The 18,892-nt window shown below is 41.8% G+C and overlaps 3 protein-coding genes across 7 annotated transcripts; 1 reads left to right on the top strand and 2 right to left on the bottom strand.

The window, feature by feature from the left end:
* Window positions 1-2,049: 2,049 nt before the first annotated feature.
* Window positions 2,050-4,147, bottom strand: LOC136467277 (protein TAB2 homolog, chloroplastic-like). The gene is made up of 3 exons (XM_066465915.1): window positions 3,285-4,147; window positions 3,074-3,217; window positions 2,050-2,467 (listed from the first exon to the last, which is right to left on the bottom strand). Exons 1-3 carry the CDS (start codon window positions 4,135-4,137, stop codon window positions 2,208-2,210), a joined length of 1,257 nt encoding a protein of 418 aa, XP_066322012.1. The 5' UTR covers window positions 4,138-4,147; the 3' UTR covers window positions 2,050-2,207.
* A 103-nt stretch (window positions 4,148-4,250) lies between these two features.
* Window positions 4,251-7,348, top strand: LOC136467278 (uncharacterized). 2 transcript variants are annotated; one of them, XM_066465917.1, is made up of 5 exons: window positions 4,251-4,478; window positions 5,043-5,138; window positions 5,358-5,382; window positions 6,540-6,641; window positions 6,863-7,348. In XM_066465917.1, the coding sequence occupies exons 1-5, from the start codon at window positions 4,357-4,359 to the stop codon at window positions 6,905-6,907; spliced, it is 390 nt and encodes a 129-aa protein (XP_066322014.1). In that variant the 5' UTR covers window positions 4,251-4,356; the 3' UTR covers window positions 6,908-7,348. The 2 variants fall into 2 exon arrangements, with proteins under 2 accessions (XP_066322014.1, XP_066322013.1); XM_066465916.1 differs by having other exon boundaries at window positions 4,262-4,478; window positions 5,043-5,118; window positions 5,358-5,471.
* A 3,086-nt stretch (window positions 7,349-10,434) lies between these two features.
* Window positions 10,435-17,606, bottom strand: LOC136463775 (vacuole membrane protein KMS1-like). Of its 4 annotated transcripts, XR_010761082.1 has the most exons (11): window positions 17,216-17,606; window positions 15,794-16,005; window positions 15,508-15,586; window positions 15,116-15,403; window positions 14,039-14,190; window positions 13,619-13,735; window positions 13,385-13,491; window positions 12,810-12,865; window positions 11,308-11,355; window positions 10,958-11,097; window positions 10,435-10,795 (listed from the first exon to the last, which is right to left on the bottom strand). XR_010761082.1 is itself a non-coding variant. In XM_066462755.1 (9 exons), exons 1-8 carry the CDS (start codon window positions 17,256-17,258, stop codon window positions 12,856-12,858), a joined length of 1,008 nt encoding a protein of 335 aa, XP_066318852.1. In that variant the 5' UTR covers window positions 17,259-17,606; the 3' UTR covers window positions 10,435-10,795; window positions 12,810-12,855. The 4 variants fall into 4 exon arrangements, 1 of the variants encoding a protein (XP_066318852.1); XR_010761084.1 differs by lacking the exon at window positions 10,958-11,097; XR_010761083.1 differs by lacking the exon at window positions 11,308-11,355.
* Window positions 17,607-18,892: the final 1,286 nt, after the last annotated feature.

Raw genomic sequence — 18,892 nt, 5'->3', positions numbered from 1 at the left:
ATCTCAGAAGAATAGGCCACACACAACGTTTGCAAGATATAATTAATAGTGATCTGTCAGCAAACACCCATCTTATTGCGCCCACACAAAGTGGACTGTTTAGCAAGTACTATGAAAGGCTAAAGCGGTATATAGGCCCCGTTCGCTTTGCTGGAAAAAAAAACAAACCGAAACACTGTTCCGGCTGATTTGTTGTGAGAGAAAAATACGGTTCCGTCTGAAAAAACAAGCTGAAAAAAACATATTATAAGAAAAGTGAACATGGCCATATATATAACCTTGCCTAGCTGCTTGCCTGATTGTGACTGAAGTCAAATACACCATAGATGCCAGTACTCACTACTCAGGCACCAAAGCTCATGATGCTGCATATTTTTTAGATGAATCTCTCCTCTGCTTTTAAGAAATATTAGTCTGTGTTGATTTTGTTTTCTTATGTATATTCCCTTTTTGGAAATGCAATTTGCATAACCTTTGTCATTGGACTTCATGTATCTTCACGGTTTAACTGTATCACTTTCACTTGAGCATTTACTTGTGCTCTCCAATTTACACATCATCACCTGAATTTGTAATTTACAGTACTGCTGATTGTACTTCTATTCTGTTAATGAACTGATCTGCTAAGTTTAGCGCTTTCTGATGCAACACTATGCATTATGTTTGTCCTGTACCTAGAAGACTAACTGTGTTTTCTTTGCAGATGTTTGATGATGCTATCTCTGAATTCCGGCAAGAGGATCTAGGTGCTCATGTGGTGGCTATTTTCGTTAGTGACGAAAGATTTTGTTGTGCGAGCAAATCATACGAGTTGTGTGCTGTACAAGCCAACATCTTAGTTCTTAGGTATTTGAGTGTAGCTTGGTAATTGTCTTAGTATTTCCTGTGAAAAATTATACAAGTACAGATGTTGATGGTTTCAATGAAAATGATGAGCAATGAGCTTTGTTCCACTTTATGTGTTTCATGAGTGTCTTAATGTGTGACAAGGTTAATGTTGATTGTATCGTTAATGCTGTGATGATTTGGCACTAATTTCTAATGTTCTTTTTCATCACTATGGTTTAGATCTGGGCTGGTTATAGGAGATGGACACCTAATCCATGATGAACACAAATGCTAATTTGTAACGACTCAATTCGGTCCAACAAATGTATGACGCGGGATACATGACGTTTTTCGCGATCGTCAGCATTTTCGCTTGTCTGTGACAAAAGTAAATCGTCATGTATAAGGATATTTTTTTGTAGTGCCGCCTCCATTAATTATCAACCAAGGCGGTCGTTGGCCCGGCTGCTCGGCTACCGAATAACGGAGGCGGGCAACCAGCCCAGCCGTCTCGGAGGGCAAAAGCCAAACACCACACATAATTTTTTTGTGTAGTAGTGTGTTTTGCGTAGACTTTTCTGTTTAAATATTATACTATGTTTCTTCATCCGCATAGAAAACAATCTGCTTTTTGTTTTTGTTATTTTATATTTGAGGACTCTTTGTTCTAGGATATATGGTACTGTAATCATAGTAGAATCTTCTTTACTGGTGTTGTATAATTTCAAACCTCGAGAGTGGATATGATAGTTTTCTTTAAACTATCATTTACTAAGATAAAGATAAATACTCTCTCTAGTCAACATTAGTTGACGTTTAGAAAGGAAAAGCGAAAAAGTTGATTTCTTTTTTTTTGTATTATATAAATTTCAACTAATGTTGATTGGTTGAGGCCAAAAGGATCATGTCCCCTTACATTTTTCTTGTGGACTTTTGCACCTAACCAGTTCAAATATCGTTAATTATCCATCTACTCTTGGTTTAGAAAATTACTCACTGTATGGCTCACGCCCAGTGTATGCTGCAGGGGCCAATAGTGAGAGATCGTCGCGAAAAAACTAGGGCCGACGATACACTGGGCCGCCACGCCGCTGGGCGGGACGGGCTGGCCTGCGACGGAGGAAGGCGGCCGCCTAGAGCTCGGGCCGATGGTACCATTGGGCCATCAGCGGAATTAATCAACAAAACAAAAACAAATCGTTGCGACCTGCACTGCAAGGCTGTTCAAACATACCTTTATACTTTCCTCTCTGAATTTCTGTATACCGATTTCCAAAAATAATTTACTATCAGCACTAGACATCGATGCTACGGTGATTTCCAAAGACGAAATCCACGATAGAAAGAAACTAGCGTCCGGCTGGATCATCCATCAACCATCATACAGGAGGCGGGGGCAGGTCCAGCAGGAGCCAGAATCCCACGCAGCCGTCGGAGTTGAGGTTCTCCTGGATGGCCAGGAAGTGGAGGCCGCCGCTGGCCTTCTTGGCCGCCTCCCAGGCCTCCGCCTCCTGCGTCGCCGCGGGGGTCTTCTGGTACCCAGAGTAGATGTACCGCGTCGAGACCCCCGCCGACAGGATCAGGCTCGCCCTGCCTGTGTCCACCTCCATCGCGCTGATCTCCAGACCGTTCATCCACGCTGAAATGGAAAGAGATAGAAAACACAAAGATGATACCGTTGGTTTCTGATGATGAGTCATGACTCCACGAACATGGAAGCTAGCTCTTCAATTCAGCTTTACAGTATGCAGTTCAAGTACTGTAACTTGTCCAACACCAAATGCATATCCGGTTGTCATTTCTTCTAGTCCATAACCATGTGAGATCATCTCATATGACATGCCAAAACTTGCCTAGGTGCACAATAATCAATCTTTATTGAGTTGTATATATGCACCGATCATTTTGCACCAAAAAAGTTAAGTTGAGAGAAAGTCAATACCGGCCAATTTCAATGAGATCATAGTTCATAGAGATCAAAGTGATCAGCTGATACGCAAGTACTATTTAATAAGAATTTAGTTTTTTTACCAACAAAAAAAACATCTACTTCTACGCCCCATAATCTGAACATATAGATAGATGCATTCGCAATCAAGCATTAGCCATGAAAAAAAATCACATTTTGAATTCTTTGGGGCTTCAGGCTGCTTGTTAATTTCAATACGCCGATCGAGACAGCACATTGTCATTCTTCTATTGTGGCATTGGCGTTGGCTGAATATTTGGTACAGTACAAACTTACCGGCTAGAGGCTTGGCGCGAGATGATTCCACGGCGACACCAGGGACTAGCGTGCTGTCATCAAGCTCGAACCCCAGCAGATCCAAATCCAACCCCGCACCGAATGCGTACCTCCTCCCCAGTGACTCCACCTCCTCTCTCACAGCTGCACAACAAAGGCCTCATCAATGGCTTAATCAAGGTTAATCGCTGTGGCAAATCGAACTACTGACCGGAGAACGGGAGCTGCACGAACGCCCACTTGTCGCCGAAGAGGTTCTCGGGGAGCGTGGTGGGGAACGGGTTGTCGAGCGCCAGCAGCGGGCGGGTGCCGGCCTGGAACCCCGGGTGTCGGCTGTACACCACCTCGTACCGCTCCCCCAGCCACAGCAGCAGCGACACGCACCGCCGGCTCGGCACGGCCTTCACGCCCAGCTCGCCGCAGGCGCGGGTGATGATGGTCTGCATCTGGGACCGGAAGAAGCGGACGCGGTCGGGCATGGGCACGCCCAGCGCCTCGGACACGGACGCCAGCGCGTCGCGGAGCGTCACGCTGTTGATGGCGTTGTTGGGGAAGTAGCGCGTGAACTGGAGCGACAGCGTGGCGTCGCAGACCACGAGCTCCCACACCTTCTTGCCGCGCGCGTCCAGGATCGGCCGCGAGCAGAAGTCCAGCTCCCACTCCCGGATCGACTCCGGGTCCGCGTCGGGGTCCAGGTAGCACACCTCCGCCTGCGGGTCCACCTCGTCCTCCTCATCCTCGGGCTTGACTTCTTCTTCGGTGATGTCGGCCGCGGCGGATGCGGCGGTGGAGCTCTCGGAGGAGATGGAGCGGCACCGGCGCGACCGTGGCGACGGGCTAGCCGGAACAATCATGCAGCGGGCTGGAGTGACGGGGCGCGCGGGGAGGGAGACCGAAGTGGTGGCTCGCCCTGGCGGGTTAGGGAGGGGGTGGCTCCGGCGCAGGGCGAGGCCATGCCCGGCGACGATGGCGGTGGCGGTCGTCATGCCGGGAGCAGGCAGGCGCCCACGGCCACACGCAGAAGCTAACGCTAGTGATGGCGGCCGCGGCGTGAGCCAGTTCATCCACCAAGCAGTGTGGTGATCTCTGTCTTCCGCTTGGGCCGTGGGCCGGCCCAAGATCATGAAGAAGCCCACCTAACGGTAAGGGAAGAGGATAACGACGACCTGATTTGGGAAAGGAAGAAAGAAAGAAAAACGAAAAACTAGAGGATGGAAGACGACGGTGTCCGGCGTCCGTAGAAAAAGAGGAGGAGAGGGGGTAGGAGGCGGGGAGCAGCAAGAATGGCGTGCTCCACCGGTCTCTGCTTCTCGGCGTCGATTCTTCCTCTTCCAGCCTCTTGTTCTTCTGGCTCCTCCCACTTCCTCACGATCGAGCGTGTGTCCTCTTCTCCGTCCTTGTCCAGGTATGTTCTTGTTTCTTGTTGCCCTGCCTCCATTGAAGCAGTATTGCTCTTGGCCACTTCATTAAAGCTTTCTCGAAATCTCAAATTAAGTTGCTCGATGATGTTTACTATTATTTTTCTTGTCAGAAGACGAGAATTTTGCATTGTTGTTCCTGAAGCTAGCCAACACGAAAACCATTTGGTGTTGGTTTTTATTCTCTGCAATCTTGTGAATTTACCTTTAACTGCTATAAGTTTGAAGAATATTTGGTTGGAACTCCGCATTCTGGTGTATCTGGTTTCCATTCCTACCATATGTAGAGTAGTTACTAGTTACAAGTTCAAAACCTGTTCTTCAGTTACAAACTCTTGGAAAAATTCATTTCGACTTTTTGTGCAACTGTGAAGCAGTTCAACTTCCTCATTTGGGGTTGCAAGCAGCCAGGAGAGCAGTACTTTTGAATTAATATCAGTTGATTTTTACTTAGTTTACTAATAATAGCTAATTCTGGTTGTGGTTGGTGACATCAATAGTACACATTACAACTTAACTGACCTCTGAGTTATATGTCTTTTCTCTCATAGATGGACAATCCAATACAAGCAATTGGGACATACATTATATCGGAGAAGCCACGTTCTGGCCTTTGCTAGTGCAGATGTATGCATCAGGCTTTTTGAGTAGGCCATCTATTTTTTAGGATTGGTAGGACTATGGCATTAATAATGTTTGTTGAACATAACTTTATGTGATTTTGATATTCTTTTTAGAAGTTTAAGCTCAATTTCTTAGGCCTATATCCCAATCAGGATACCTTCTTTAGTGCCAGTTGCTGCATTCTTATTCTATATAAATACATTCTCTCTTGGTAGCTAAACTGGTTTTTTCAAATAAATCAGGCACCACAAGGCAAAAGAAGCTCAGGTGAGAATGTTGTGATGGTTGATCCACTGGAAGCTAAGCACCTAGCTGCTAAACAAATGCAAGAAATTAGGGCCAAAGAAAAGCTGAAGGTGCATTGTTGCTGTATTGGAGTGCATCATTCCTTAGATTAAATCAACCATATATGCTAAAGGAATGAATCTTCATAATAAGGAAAAGTGGAAAACATCTATCTTTTGTTTGGGCCAATAGTTGGTGATGAATCACTGTTTCAGATAACTGGAAACAGAACTAGTTTTTTCCCTGTTCATGTTGTCCTGCAAGTTCCCCATTTCTATTTTTTTTTTCTGTGGGTGAAAACTTGATTGCATGTTCTTCAGTTGAGGCATCTAACCTAACTGCAAATGGATATTCAACTTAATATTACCTAGTGGACTGTACATTGCAGTAATGTTCACATGGACATGTATTATTAAATTAAAAAAAACTCTACCTGCAGGGGAAATTATTATTTATAAAAGAGATGCTGAAATTCCTTTGGTGATTCAAGAAACATGTATGTTTATTATTTCACTAATATATTACTTCCATTTTCTGTTAACAAATAGTTATTTCATCATCCATTAATGGGTGTCTGTTTGTCCTGGAAAACTCATCTGCTGCACTCCCCTCTGAGTCCCAATATCAGTCTATATTCTATATTTTTTTTGGAAAACACAGGAGAGCTGCACTTCATTGTATTAGAGAAGAAAATGGTCCCCATACAGCCCACTTATCTCATATGGGACCAACTATGGGAGGTGGTTTGAGCATCAGAATAAAGACGAAAAACTTGAGCCAAAAAAAACATGACCCGACCAAAGCTACAAAGAAAACTAGATTCTACCACCAAGTTCTAAACCCTGCAGCTTCTTAGCTCCGGCTAGGCACCAGAGACTATGCTCATCTTTGAACTCCCTTATAATTGATGTTACCGAAGGTGACCCTCGAAGACATGCATTTCTATGCTTTCAGATAATCGAAGCACCCAAGATTATTAGAGAATTCACTCCCCTTCTATGCTCTTTCTCCACCCTTTTCATTGTCTTGCGCCACCAGTTGGCAAAGTTACCTTCATTCTGTCTATATTCTATATTGATGCTTCATTGTGTTTTCTTACTCTTCAAATTTGATCCAAATCGCTGTGGTCTGTTTTGCAGAGGCGCCGTCAAGCAGAAGCGATCAACGGGGCATTGGCAATGATAGGACTGACTGCTGGATTGGTAGTGGAAGCTCACACAGGAAAGGGCATCTTAGGGCAGGTACGTGAACTGAATGTAGGAGAAATTCGGTTTTTAGCATATATAAACTTTTTTTTTGACAGAGATATACAAACTTTTATCATAACCAATAACATGACTTGGGAAATGTTATAATGGACACAGTGATGTCTGATGCTAGACAATTATTTACTTTGAACCCAGAATGTTAATTACAGTTTTGCACTACTAATGTGTGATCACGTGCTCATCCATTTCTGCAGCTAGTTGGATATCTGACGGCTATTTCTAGTTTATTTGGGCAATAATACTGGACCATGACTGGAGATTTCTTTTTCACGTTCCTTGGCCAGGAGAGCTCTTATCTGAATCTTATTTGTTGGATCCACCCAATTTTTTTGGGAGTTAATCCCAGATGGCTGTGCGAAGGGCAGGCCTGGTGCAGTGATGAGAGCTGTCTCACTGAGTCACTCGATCGTGGGTTCGAAGCAGCCTCCCCGTAGATTTTGCGGGGGGGAAAGCTTGCCTCGGTTTTTCCCTTCCCCAGACCCCACTCGTGGGAGCCTCCGGCACTGGGTCTACCCCCTTTTTTAATCCCAGATGGCTGTGCAATAGCACACCCAGACTTGTATCTTTATCAAGCACGATAGCATGGGCTGAACATTAATATACATGTAACACAGTCGTTCTATGTAGCCGAACAATTTCTGATGATAGCACCTGCTAAAGAGCAGTTCTTCATACTTAAATGTGAAATGTTGAAGTCTTTGAGAACTCTTTTCCTTCTTTTGCCAAACCATTGAGCTTGCAAGATGTGGATTGGACATTTGGACTTGAAGTCTCTGACTGGTTGTTTGTATATACTGAGCTGATTACACCTGCAATGGAATGATGAATCTATTGCTAGCGTGTGATTTCATCTTACCATGAAAATGTGGGTACCTCAAGTCTTATTTTTGTAAATGTTCTTGTTGATTGATCTTACTATGAAAATGTGGGTACCTCAAGTCTTACTTTTAATGTGTTCTTGTTGATTGAGCTCGAGTGGCAATATTCTGTTGTATTTTTTATTGCCAGAGCCTATGAAGGCTATTGATCGTTGTGGACTAGGATATTTTTGCATGCTGCCTATTACATTTTCAGAGGAACTTCTTATACGTTCTATCCGAGAGGAAAACACTTTAGTTTGAGACTGATGACTTGGTGAGTAGTTCTTTTTGCATGTTTTCATCATAATATCGTGTATATAATGACAGAATGATGGTCACTTTTGTGTAACATGGATTTTTTTTCTAGCTTCGATCTCACGTGTGATTATATATATCTTGAACTTATTATGAGAAGCAAGTATATCGCCTGTAGAGAAGTACTTTCATAATATATAATCACGATTTTCATATGTACTGATACATTTTATCTTTTTCTGCTTGCAACTATTATAATTAAATACAGGGCCTATTATGGAATATCTGATTTGTCTTTTGTAATAGTTGTGTTTGTAACTGCAAGCTAAAAAACAATCAGTTGAGCATGTACTATATATTCACTAGCGTGGATCGATTTAAGGTCCATGCATGTTAATGAGATAATATGGGAATGGCACAACTTCGAGCTCAACTTGGAAAACTTCAGGAGCATATCATTAGGAATTTGTTGAAGGATCTTTTTTTATGGCAAAGGAGCTGAGCATCAGTGGTATAGATTCACAGCATTTGGGTGCTTTAGAAGGCTGAGCATGTATGTACAGTTTGAATTCCTAACGTTGTGCTCGCTCTTTCACTGCGCACCGAGCAAGCTAGTTTTTGCCTGTTTGGAACAAAATTATTTCATTAGAATTTCAGAAAGCGCTACGTTAAAAAAAAAAGAATTTCAGAAGCACAAGTCATCCTGACTTAGGCCCTGTTTAGTTTCCAAATTTTTTTTTTGCCTCCTACAGTAAAAGAGCATATTTGGACACATGCATGGAGTACTAAATGTAGACGAAAAAAAAAATTAATTGTACAGTTCTCGGTAAAATCGCGAGACGAATCTTTTAAGCCTAACTAGTCCATGAAAAGCCTTAAATGCTACAGTAACCCACATGTGCTAATGACCGATTAATTAGTATCATTAGATTCGTCTCGCAGTTTCCTGATGGGTTCTGTAATTTGTTTTTTTATTAGTATCCAAAAACCCCTCCCGACATCTTTCCGACACATCCGATGTGACACCCAAAAATTTTCACCTCCCCAACTAAACACACCCTTAGCAAAAAAAAAAATTTGTCATGAGGTTTGCTTATCATCGGTAAGGTTTCCACCATCTTAGAAAATTGAAAAGTTGGATAATGTACCATCCAACCGACGACTCCAGCTAGAACAAATAATCTCATTTTATTTCTTTTTGGCCCCCCTCGTGCCCAAAAACTATTCCTAACACGAATGACTGGATAGCAGTTCATTGTTCTAAAAATATCCAAAATCTGGTTTGAAGCTCATGGCGAAACATCGTCCACATGAATTTTGCATTTCAAGAGCAACCTCAACCATTCACACCCACAAATCCAGTGAAACGTCAAGTCCTTGTGAGCCTTTTGTTTTCAACGAAGTGGGCTGAAGTCCTAAATTATATAGGATTTTTTTAATTAAGGCACTCAAAAGAGTGCATCATATCTGATATTCATCAAGAAAAATGACTGATAATACAAAAGATAGACCACTTGACACAAAGGAAAAATAAATCAAAGGTAGTAGGACCTTTTTCTCCGTTTCTTTTGCCTTGAACGCTTGTTAGCTCAATGTTGCTAGAACCATAGGTCGTAGAAGGCTCCAAGACATGCTAACCAGCGAGGCAGCAACCTATCCATCTGACTACAGTGCATAAGCTTGACTTGCCGCAAGAGACGTGGGCAGACAGACCGGCACGGCCAACAAACAATCGTTTGGACCCACACACAAGTATGTGAGCGCATCATGCAACGGTCTCCACCATTATGAAAGGCAAATAAAAATGCATAGTTTGTTTGCAACCATCCAACACAACAAACCCAAATTAAAGATTGGTTGCTTCTATTTCTGTCAGGTGCTACGATGTTGTTGTGACCCTCGGGATTCTAGCCAAGTGAGAGCATGTCCGAACAGCTCTAGGCAGTGGCAGATCTAGGATGGTGATTAAGGGGGGGCTAAACAATGAAGATCTAAGGCTAACACTAAAGATTAATGGTGATTTGCCACTATGTAATAGTGATTTATGAAGAGATTAGGCTCACTAGGGGGGGCTGTAGCCCCGGCAGCCCCCCCTGTGGATCCGCCACTGGCTCTAGGCAAAGTTAGCAAAGGGTTGCTATTCTAGGGTGTCTACGATATTGTTAGTGATCCATTGAGCACTTAGGACACCTTCAAGTAATGACATTTCAGTCCCACTTAATAGTATCACATCCTATACTCAAGTGAAGTTCAAATAAAATTAAAATAAGTGTGAATTTCTTCCAATCAAAGCGAGATGTCGTAGCTTTCTTTGAAGTAGATATCGAGGGTCCCATGTTTCCATTTGCACTTTTCACATTAGTGTATAACTGAAATTCTCATGAAATATTATTAGCTCTTTATATGCATCGTCGTCTGTTCACAAAAACTAAGGTGGGTGGCTGTTGAATGGTTGGTGAAATGTGATTTTCTCATTTATGTTTTTTTAGTGTGTTATGCGGTATGCATATATGAGTATACTAGTGGCAGGGCGCGCGGAGGTATTTGGGTGAACTGAGGTCTAACATAATATGGATAGGTTTGCAGTACAATAGATTAAAGTCCTAATATACACATAAGAAACTTGAATGACATCAGAAGAGAACAGAGTCTGAAGATAAAGTATCAGTAGAGTTGTGCAGATCTAGGTTGTACTATAGTAGTAGACATGGGTGGGTCTGGATATTACAAAGACGCTTTGTCAAAGTATCTGGATAAATAGGCATTTAAGTTTAGGACTGCATGAGACGGTTGTAGCTAAATAATGGTAGATGAGAGTACGATGGCCTGTCTATTACAATCAAAGACTGGAATCGGTTTTGAACTTCTCTATACAGGACTACCTTTTGCTGTTGTGGTCTGTATAACTTGGTGGATATATATGTTGGAGACGCTTTGGGAAATCTGAGTCATCTGACATGTATGATCCCGCACATGTTTCAGTGAAGCCGCCACCTTCGTAACTACTGTAACCTGGTTGGAGGAAAAAGAAATTACTGACTGAAGAAATAACTGTATTTGGGTAATCTAGTTGTATGGTGGAGACAGTTTACAAATGCAATAGGCAGAATCGGACAGCACATAACTAATATATTGCAATAAATATGCCAATTTAAAAACAAGGAAGAAGTTTACATCCTACAGTAGGCACCAGGAAGGAACCCTGAAGTTGTCAGTAGCATCGGCAAGGTTGGAAAAGGAAGCTGTAAAATTGGAACATCAATGGCTCCTCCTAAGATCCTGTTTGTTTCTAATCTCCATTACACGGTCGGTCTCTTGTGTTGCAATAGACAAATAAAGCATACTGGTTACCAAAATATAGTTTGTAAAATATCCCCACAAGAAAAAAAAACTATTCAATAAGAATCATATTGTAGTTTTGCTCAATAACGCATCGTTGGGTAAAGGGAAATACTGTAATTGCACATAAGCATGGTTCGATGAGGCCGACGAAACTGTAACAATGGTAAATTAAAAAGCGGTACCTTTATGTGAAATCTGTAAAATGGTCTACAAATGTTATGGCGCATTGCCTGAAAAGCAAGGACGGCCATATGAAACCTTATTAGTGTTCTATATCGTAATCCAATTAGGGCTCTATATCCTAATCCAAGGAACACACTGAATATACAGAGAATAATAAAAAAAGAACTCATACTAATGAATATACAGAGAATAATTAAAAAGGAACTCCTACTAATAAAACTGAATACTGGACCAACTGCGCATGAGCATGTTTCAAATTGATGGGTTCTATAGGCTTCTGTTCTGCCATTTCCATAAAGTAAACAAATACATGATTTGAAGCTTATCATCATCTTTTATATTTCGAGAAAGGTCAATACAAAAGAAATAGATCTAACCATGTAAGGTACCTAATGGTACCTAAGATAATATATTTAGTCAAATTGACTCTAGAGAAAGTTCTACAAAGTATCTGAATACTCTTGCTGACATGCTGTTAAAAAAAATAGTGTCTTATGAAAATAGTTGAAACAATTATGTGTACGAATATTAATTTGTGGATGCATACTGTCTTATCTCTTAATGTCGATTTATATGGATCATTACTTCTAATACTCGAGTAAGAAAAGAATGAATGGTACGTTTCGGATAATATTCATGGACCTAAAGTAAGGAGAGAAGACCTTTTCAATCACGTACACACAGAAATGACCCTGACTTAGCAGCAGATAAGATACAGTTAAATTGTTGAGAGCATAAAAGAACTTAAATAGGGTGAGCATGCTAACTCTATCCCTTTCTTGCAATCAAACTTAGATAGTGGCTGACATATGAATAGTTATCGACCTAAGTTCGAATGGACAGTCATAGGCACACCGGAGAATTTGAAATCAAATACATCGTATGAAAATAAATTGGGAGGGCTAAATGTCAAACAATGGATAAAGTTTTGGATAAAAATGACAGCAACATGAACTTGACATGGGAGAAAAAAAATTAGTTGACAACCATGTTGTGGCTGTACACATGGAGGGTGACCTGTTTTTTATCATAGATACACAAATCTAGGGAAGCACACCTAAATTGATGGCATAAAATTCTAGAAACAACAGTTAAGTGGAACAGATATTTATCATTTAACTGCTCTCTTCACATGGCAAGAAGCTAAATTGGGGGGGTTAGATGTACAACAATGGACAAACTTTTGGATAAAAATGACAGCAACATGAACCTGACATGGGACAAAAAAAATTTAGTTGACAGCCATGATGTGGCTGTACACATGGAGGGTGACCTGTTTTTATCATAGATACACAAATCTAGGAAGCACACCTAAATTGATGGCATAAAATTCTAGAAACAACAGTTAAGTGGAACAGATATTTATCATTTAACTGCTCTCTTCACATGGCAAGAAGCAAGATCCATAGTAATGTGTATAGTATAAAAAACCCCAAAAGGAGTGCAATAGATATCTAAGAATCAACAATAACTGAACATACTTTAGCAAGGCTACACACACCTATATATATTGCCTGTAGCTCCATTGGTTTCCAAAGGAATGAGGTTTACCACAACCTGTCCACATAAAAAACATGTATAAAAAAACAGCACCGGGAATTAGCACTACTCCAAATGTTCTCTTCAAATATTCTATTTACTAATAACGCTCGTTGTATTGAAAAAAACTAAGGAATTTGTTATTGACACATCCATGATAAGTAAATTATACATAAGCACCGTCTCAAACGTTCTATTTATTAATGAATATCATTGTGTTGAAGATATAATTATGAAATTTATGCTTGACATATCATGCTAAATAAATAGATTATACATATAAAAACGGGCACTATATCATGAAAACAACTATTAGGGGCAAAGCAAGCACGCACATACACATATAATTTGAAAAGAAACTTCAGTCTCATACATAGGAGCATCAAAATTATGCTACAGCACCAATAATCACTCGGTCATGCTATACATTGAAGAACACTTGGTAACTAAAGGTAAATCATACAATACTGAACGCATTTAGAAACACTTATCTATGAAAATGGAAGAAGTCCATGCTGCAGATAGAAGAATACTTACAAATTATGACGAGGACTATATATTTCCTCCCCAAAGACAAAGAAGGTACAGACAAATCTGTCATCTGAAACCACCATAATCCCTATCCCAACAATCTTGGGCGTGGTCTACATAAGTGATTTGTAAATGACAGTCAGTTGTCTTAACGGAGATGAGAAGAAATCTGCATGATACTATGACTATAATTCACAGCAAAATGCAAATATATGAATTGCACCAAGAAGTTTGACGAACCTGGATACAAACTTTAACAATAGCCTTTCCAATCAAAGTTGCTAGAAAAAACTTCCAGAAAGGGATGTTGAATTGTCCACACAACATACCGGCAAGATCAAATAGAGGGTTTGGCACCTGACAGAAAAAATAATTATACAGTTTCTCCATGTCATACATCTCATAAGGAAAGGAATAATATGTCAATAAGTATAAAACTTCGGTGAGACCAAAAATTCAAAAGATCTAACAATAATATGTCATGCAAATGTCAGAAAAGAGTGAATGTGAGTTTCTTCAACGATTTAAATGGGCCTTCACCTTATTACAGTCTAAATTGACAAGGTGCTACAAGGCAAGTCAGCAAGTAGGGTAAAAATGCAACATACTAAAATATGACTTGAACAAACAAATTTTAAATGTCAACAAAATGATACTAACCGAAGCAAGTAGGAATATTAGAGTGAAGCTTAAATGCTGTGAATGAGACATGAGCCATCTTTTGGCCTGGCGCAAAGTTGATGATAGAAAACCTTCTGAAATGGAAGCATCCAAATCTTCCAACTCATCAATTACGCGGCCTGACATGCTAGCTGTGGTTCATTATTTAAAAGGAGTCAGCAACATAACACATACTTAGAAAAAAAACGGGCTTACTGCATCATCGAAGTTGATGCCTTTAACCAATGGCACAATCTTGTAAGGCACATTGATCCTAAATTTAACTTTATATGATGGATTGTTGTGGTTAACTTGTAAGCTAGATAACCCTACTGGTAGCAGAGCTGTAAAACTTTTTTGATATAAACAAGCTCACTATTCCTTTGATACCTATATAAGCCCCATGGATCATAAATGATTTCAATTTCTTAGTAGAAGGGGGGCTTAGCCTGTGATATAAGCTAATAAGATGGTTACCATTTTCATTTTCATGTATAACAATATGAAGACATCATTGTTTATATCTACAAAACTAAAAGGAGAAGGAAAAAAAGTATTGTTTATATCTACAAAACTAAAAGGAGACAAGGAAAAAAAGTATTCAATGAAAAATGCTGCATTCTCTTGCACATATCTTATATTTGTTTCTTTAGTTACAGAACCAGCAGACTTGGTTTATAATGGCTGTAGATCGCTGTTATTAAGCATTTTGTTTTCCTTTTACTGCTTTTGCACCTATTCTAATAAGGACCCGCCTAAAGCATCTCACAATGTGGAGGCTGGGATATTTCTATTCCATTGTCTAAGAAGAACAAGAAGACTATTACACAATTTTAGTTTGCTACTCTGGCCAGGAAATCCGAGCACAAGTATGCTTCAATGAAAGGTGGTATTATTATCAAAAAATAGGCAGGAGGTAGAATTGTATTTTTTTAACCAGCCCTTGGACAACTGATGAGGGCATGAGGCAATGACTCAAAGTGGAAGAGACGGATCAAGTGGACAAGCAAGAGGAAATAGCTGTAATAATCAAGTAAATTATGCTATAGTTAGTATGCAGAGCAGTATGAACAAAACCTGCTCTTGAGAGGAAATATGGAGGAAGCTCTCCAAGTGCAGTTCCAATGCCCCAAAGAACAGCTTCGAGACAAACTTCTTGTAGTATTTTGCTGAATGGAATTGTTTCATGATAAATTAGGGGTTCAAACTGCAGACAGTCTTTCTCCAACCAGGATGGGCTCCTTTTAAGGAGAATAGTGTCATAAGGAGCACCTTTTAAATCAACCCTACCACACTGAACCGCTTTGATAGTAAACAGGGCAACATGGGGACCTAAATACATTATGAAAGTGTGCAAACCAGAACCTGCAAGATAATTACAGTGTAAGCAGAAACTCTTGTTATATTTAAATCAACTAATTAAACTCCTAATGCACAATTTCACCACATCTGAAACTATTTGTAATTACGTAATCCAATCGATGAAGCGACCCCTAGTATGATCCACCACAATCCAAACCTGACATACCAAAGTAGCTCCTGTAGATGCTGCATCAATGACAACATACCATGTTTATCCAAGCTGCTATATATATTTAGGGAAGACCTAAAACTATCTGCCATTTAGCAAATTTGCTTCCATATTGTTCAAGAGAATTTCATCTACATTGTTATAGATTGGTCACATCAATAATATTTTGCTTCAAATATCCTGTGATATACAGATGTTCTAATTAATTTGAAAGAAGACGGTACCTTTTCATGCAAGCCATCAGTGAACAAGAGCAGAACCCAAGTAGCAGCAACCAAAAGCATTGCGATTTTTAACCGAGAACCTTTTTTCAGAACAGATGAACATGTTCTTTCCAAACTCTGAGCAATGGCTAACACAAAGAATGCCAATGTCTTGAATGGTCTTGATGTAATTGTTAGTCTCTCCAGGTCCACACGATGCTTTTCCCGGAGCTCTGAAATATAAAGTGCACTGGTTAGAGCATGGGCTACACCGCAGTATATCTCACTATTCGTTCAGTTAGCGAAGTGTTAATAAAAATCATGGTTTCATCTCATCCTGTAGTGCCGTATGGAGAATCCAACGCACACTCCAAATTATTACTAACATTCTAGGTAACTTGTTCACATATAGTAAATCGAAATTCCGCAAGTTTTGCAACGCATGGGGAAAAAATGGCAGCTACCCTTCCATAACACAGTTTTTCGAAGAAAGGAGGCTTTGTGGCGGTGGCATTTGTATTTGTCTTCGAGCTGGAAAACTAAATTTGCATTGAAATCCTGCCAGAAGGGCAAGACAGCAGAGAAAAAAACAAAATAGTAAAACTACCACTCCTAGATGCCAATATTTTATCATGTAAAAATAAGTCCGAAGAAAAAAAAATCAAGTAAATAAAGATAATTCAATCAGACGCCAACCGCCAAAATACTATGTAAAAATCTAACTTGAAATCGTGGAAAACCTCAGTTTTTAAGTTTTAACCTTCAAAAGGTGTGTTCTAAAAGCATCCAATGCTTGAATAAAACAAAATCACAGATTGAAAGAACCGAACAAAATAACGGTTCTACTTTGCTCTGAATCACGGGCGGGCAAGAAAATAAATAAACCAAACAAAAAAAATCACTGTGTTTCCCTAAAATAGAAGGGGTTATACGTATCGCCAATCCAAATTTGTAGGAAAAAAAAACAGGGAAAAAACATGAAATATTCCAACTTTGGCCTTGTTTAGATGCAAAAAATTTTGCAAAATGGCTACTGTAGCGTTTTCGTTGTTATTTGGCAAATAGTGTCCAATCATAGTCTAATTAGGCTTAAAAGATTCGTCTCGTGGATTTCGTCTAAACTGTGTAATTAGTTTTATTTTTTATTTATATTTAATGCTTCATGCATGCGTCCAAAGATTCGATGTGACGGGAAATGTGAAAAATTTTGCAAAATTTTTTGCAAACTAAACTGGACCTTTGTAGGAAAACCTCAAAGACACGCATTCGCAGCTCGAGCAGCAACAACGATTTCCATAATTCCACACCACAGATGTCAAGTATGAACAGCGCAAGATGATTTTAAACCCAAGAACTAAACGAGACGGCGTATCTCCAAGAACAATGGGCGGACCAAACAACACGACCCCTCCTAGAGCCTTGCGAGCCGATCGACTCACTCACCTGACATGGTCTTGTCCTCGCCGGCGCCGACCGTAGGCCCCATGGCGCAGCTCCAGGTCCCTCCCCTCTGCCGCTGCCGCCGCCGCGTTGCAATCACGACCAACCTCCACGAGCATGGAAAGTGAAAGGGTCAGAGAGAGATAGAGGATGTCGTACCTCCATACGAGGATATCGATGGCGCAGCTAGGGTTTGGTCTGTCACGCCATCAAAAGGAAAGGAGAGAGAGAAAGGGGAGGGGAAAACGGAGGCGAGAGGCAGCCGAGGTTGGACGGAGGAGGAGGAGGAGGCGAAGGAGGGCGGCGCCCGCCGCCTCACAGCAGTCGCATCCGGCGGTGCCGTTGTCGCCCCTCCGTGCGTCGGGACAGAGAGAGACCGATGGGGAGAGAGGAGGAAGCCAGGGAATGAGAAGCGGGAGCCAGGTATATATTTAGTGGTTGGGGTCCTGACGAGAAGGTGCAGAAGCTGGCCAGAGCAACTGCGACGACGAAGAGTTATAAGAAGCTGATTCCAACGGAAGCGGCTAAAAGCAATCTTGGCCATACGATGACAGATCGGACGGTGGTGGGAATTTCGGGCGACGTGGACGGTGGCTCCGTTCGAGGAGCTGGCCATCTTTTTGGCTTCTTAATGACAATTGTTAATATGTATTATACTATTATTATCTGCTTACTGGTAGTGACATAGTGTGCTTGATGTTGCGGGCATGAGCGACCCGTTGGGTACCCATGACCTGAGTGGGCATAGGTTCGAGCATAAAATTAAACTCATGACAGGTCATTAATTCTTTAACGGGCACATTTTATGTTCATGAGTATATGTTTGAGTTGGCGAAACCTAGCTAGTTTGTGTCCGTTGCCATCTCTAGGTAGACCGGAGCTAAACTGACAAGCCTCGTCCCTTAATGGATACGACCTGGCAAGAGGTCTTGCCGCTTTTGCCTTCACAAAAAAGAGGTCTCGCCGCTCATAAAACTTTTTCTTGTTTCGAGTCCAATCTAAAACATTAAGCCCCCCTTTGGCAGGGCTCATCGAGCGGCTTCTTGAGCGGCTCATGGTGAAGCCCTGCCAAACGCTATAACTCAAAATGGCTCACGAGGAAAAGCCAGGAGAAGCCCCCACCTTTTCCGCTCTCTAGGTTCTTCCGCCGATGAGAAGCCAAAAATAGTGGCTCATACCGGCTCATTCCTCCACCTCACGAGCCAAAGTATGCATGTGCCCTTGCTATTTCACAGAAAGTACAACATTTACCATCAGGCAAGCCTGCGAGCTCAGCAGCAGCGAGGAGGCGGCGGCGGGGGTGGTGGCCGGCGGACGCCATGGCGACCGGCGGCGCGTGCGGAGCCCACGGCCGGGCCGAAGCTCAGCAGTCGAAGCAGAGCACGGCGGTGTGCTGAGGCCGCGGCCATGTTGGATCTCGGTGGCGTGCCGAGGCCACGGCCATTGCGGAGCTTGACTACGCGAGCGGAGGCGGCATCCATGGCCGGCCTCGAGCTCCGCCCCACCGCCGGCTCCCTGCTCCGCCCCGCCGGCCTCAAGCTCCAGCTCCGCCCCACTGCCGGCCCCTCCCTGCTCCGCCCCACCGCCGGCCTCGAGCTCCCCCGCCAGCCTCCTGCTACGCCCGACCGAGAGAGAGAGAGAGAGGAGGGAGGGAGTGGGTGACAGCCTGACAGGATAAGG

The sequence above is a fragment of the Miscanthus floridulus genome, chromosome 7 (assembly GCF_019320115.1).
Source record: "Miscanthus floridulus cultivar M001 chromosome 7, ASM1932011v1, whole genome shotgun sequence".
NCBI lineage: Eukaryota > Viridiplantae > Streptophyta > Magnoliopsida > Poales > Poaceae > Miscanthus > Miscanthus floridulus.
This window is presented reverse-complemented; position numbering and strand designations above follow the sequence as displayed.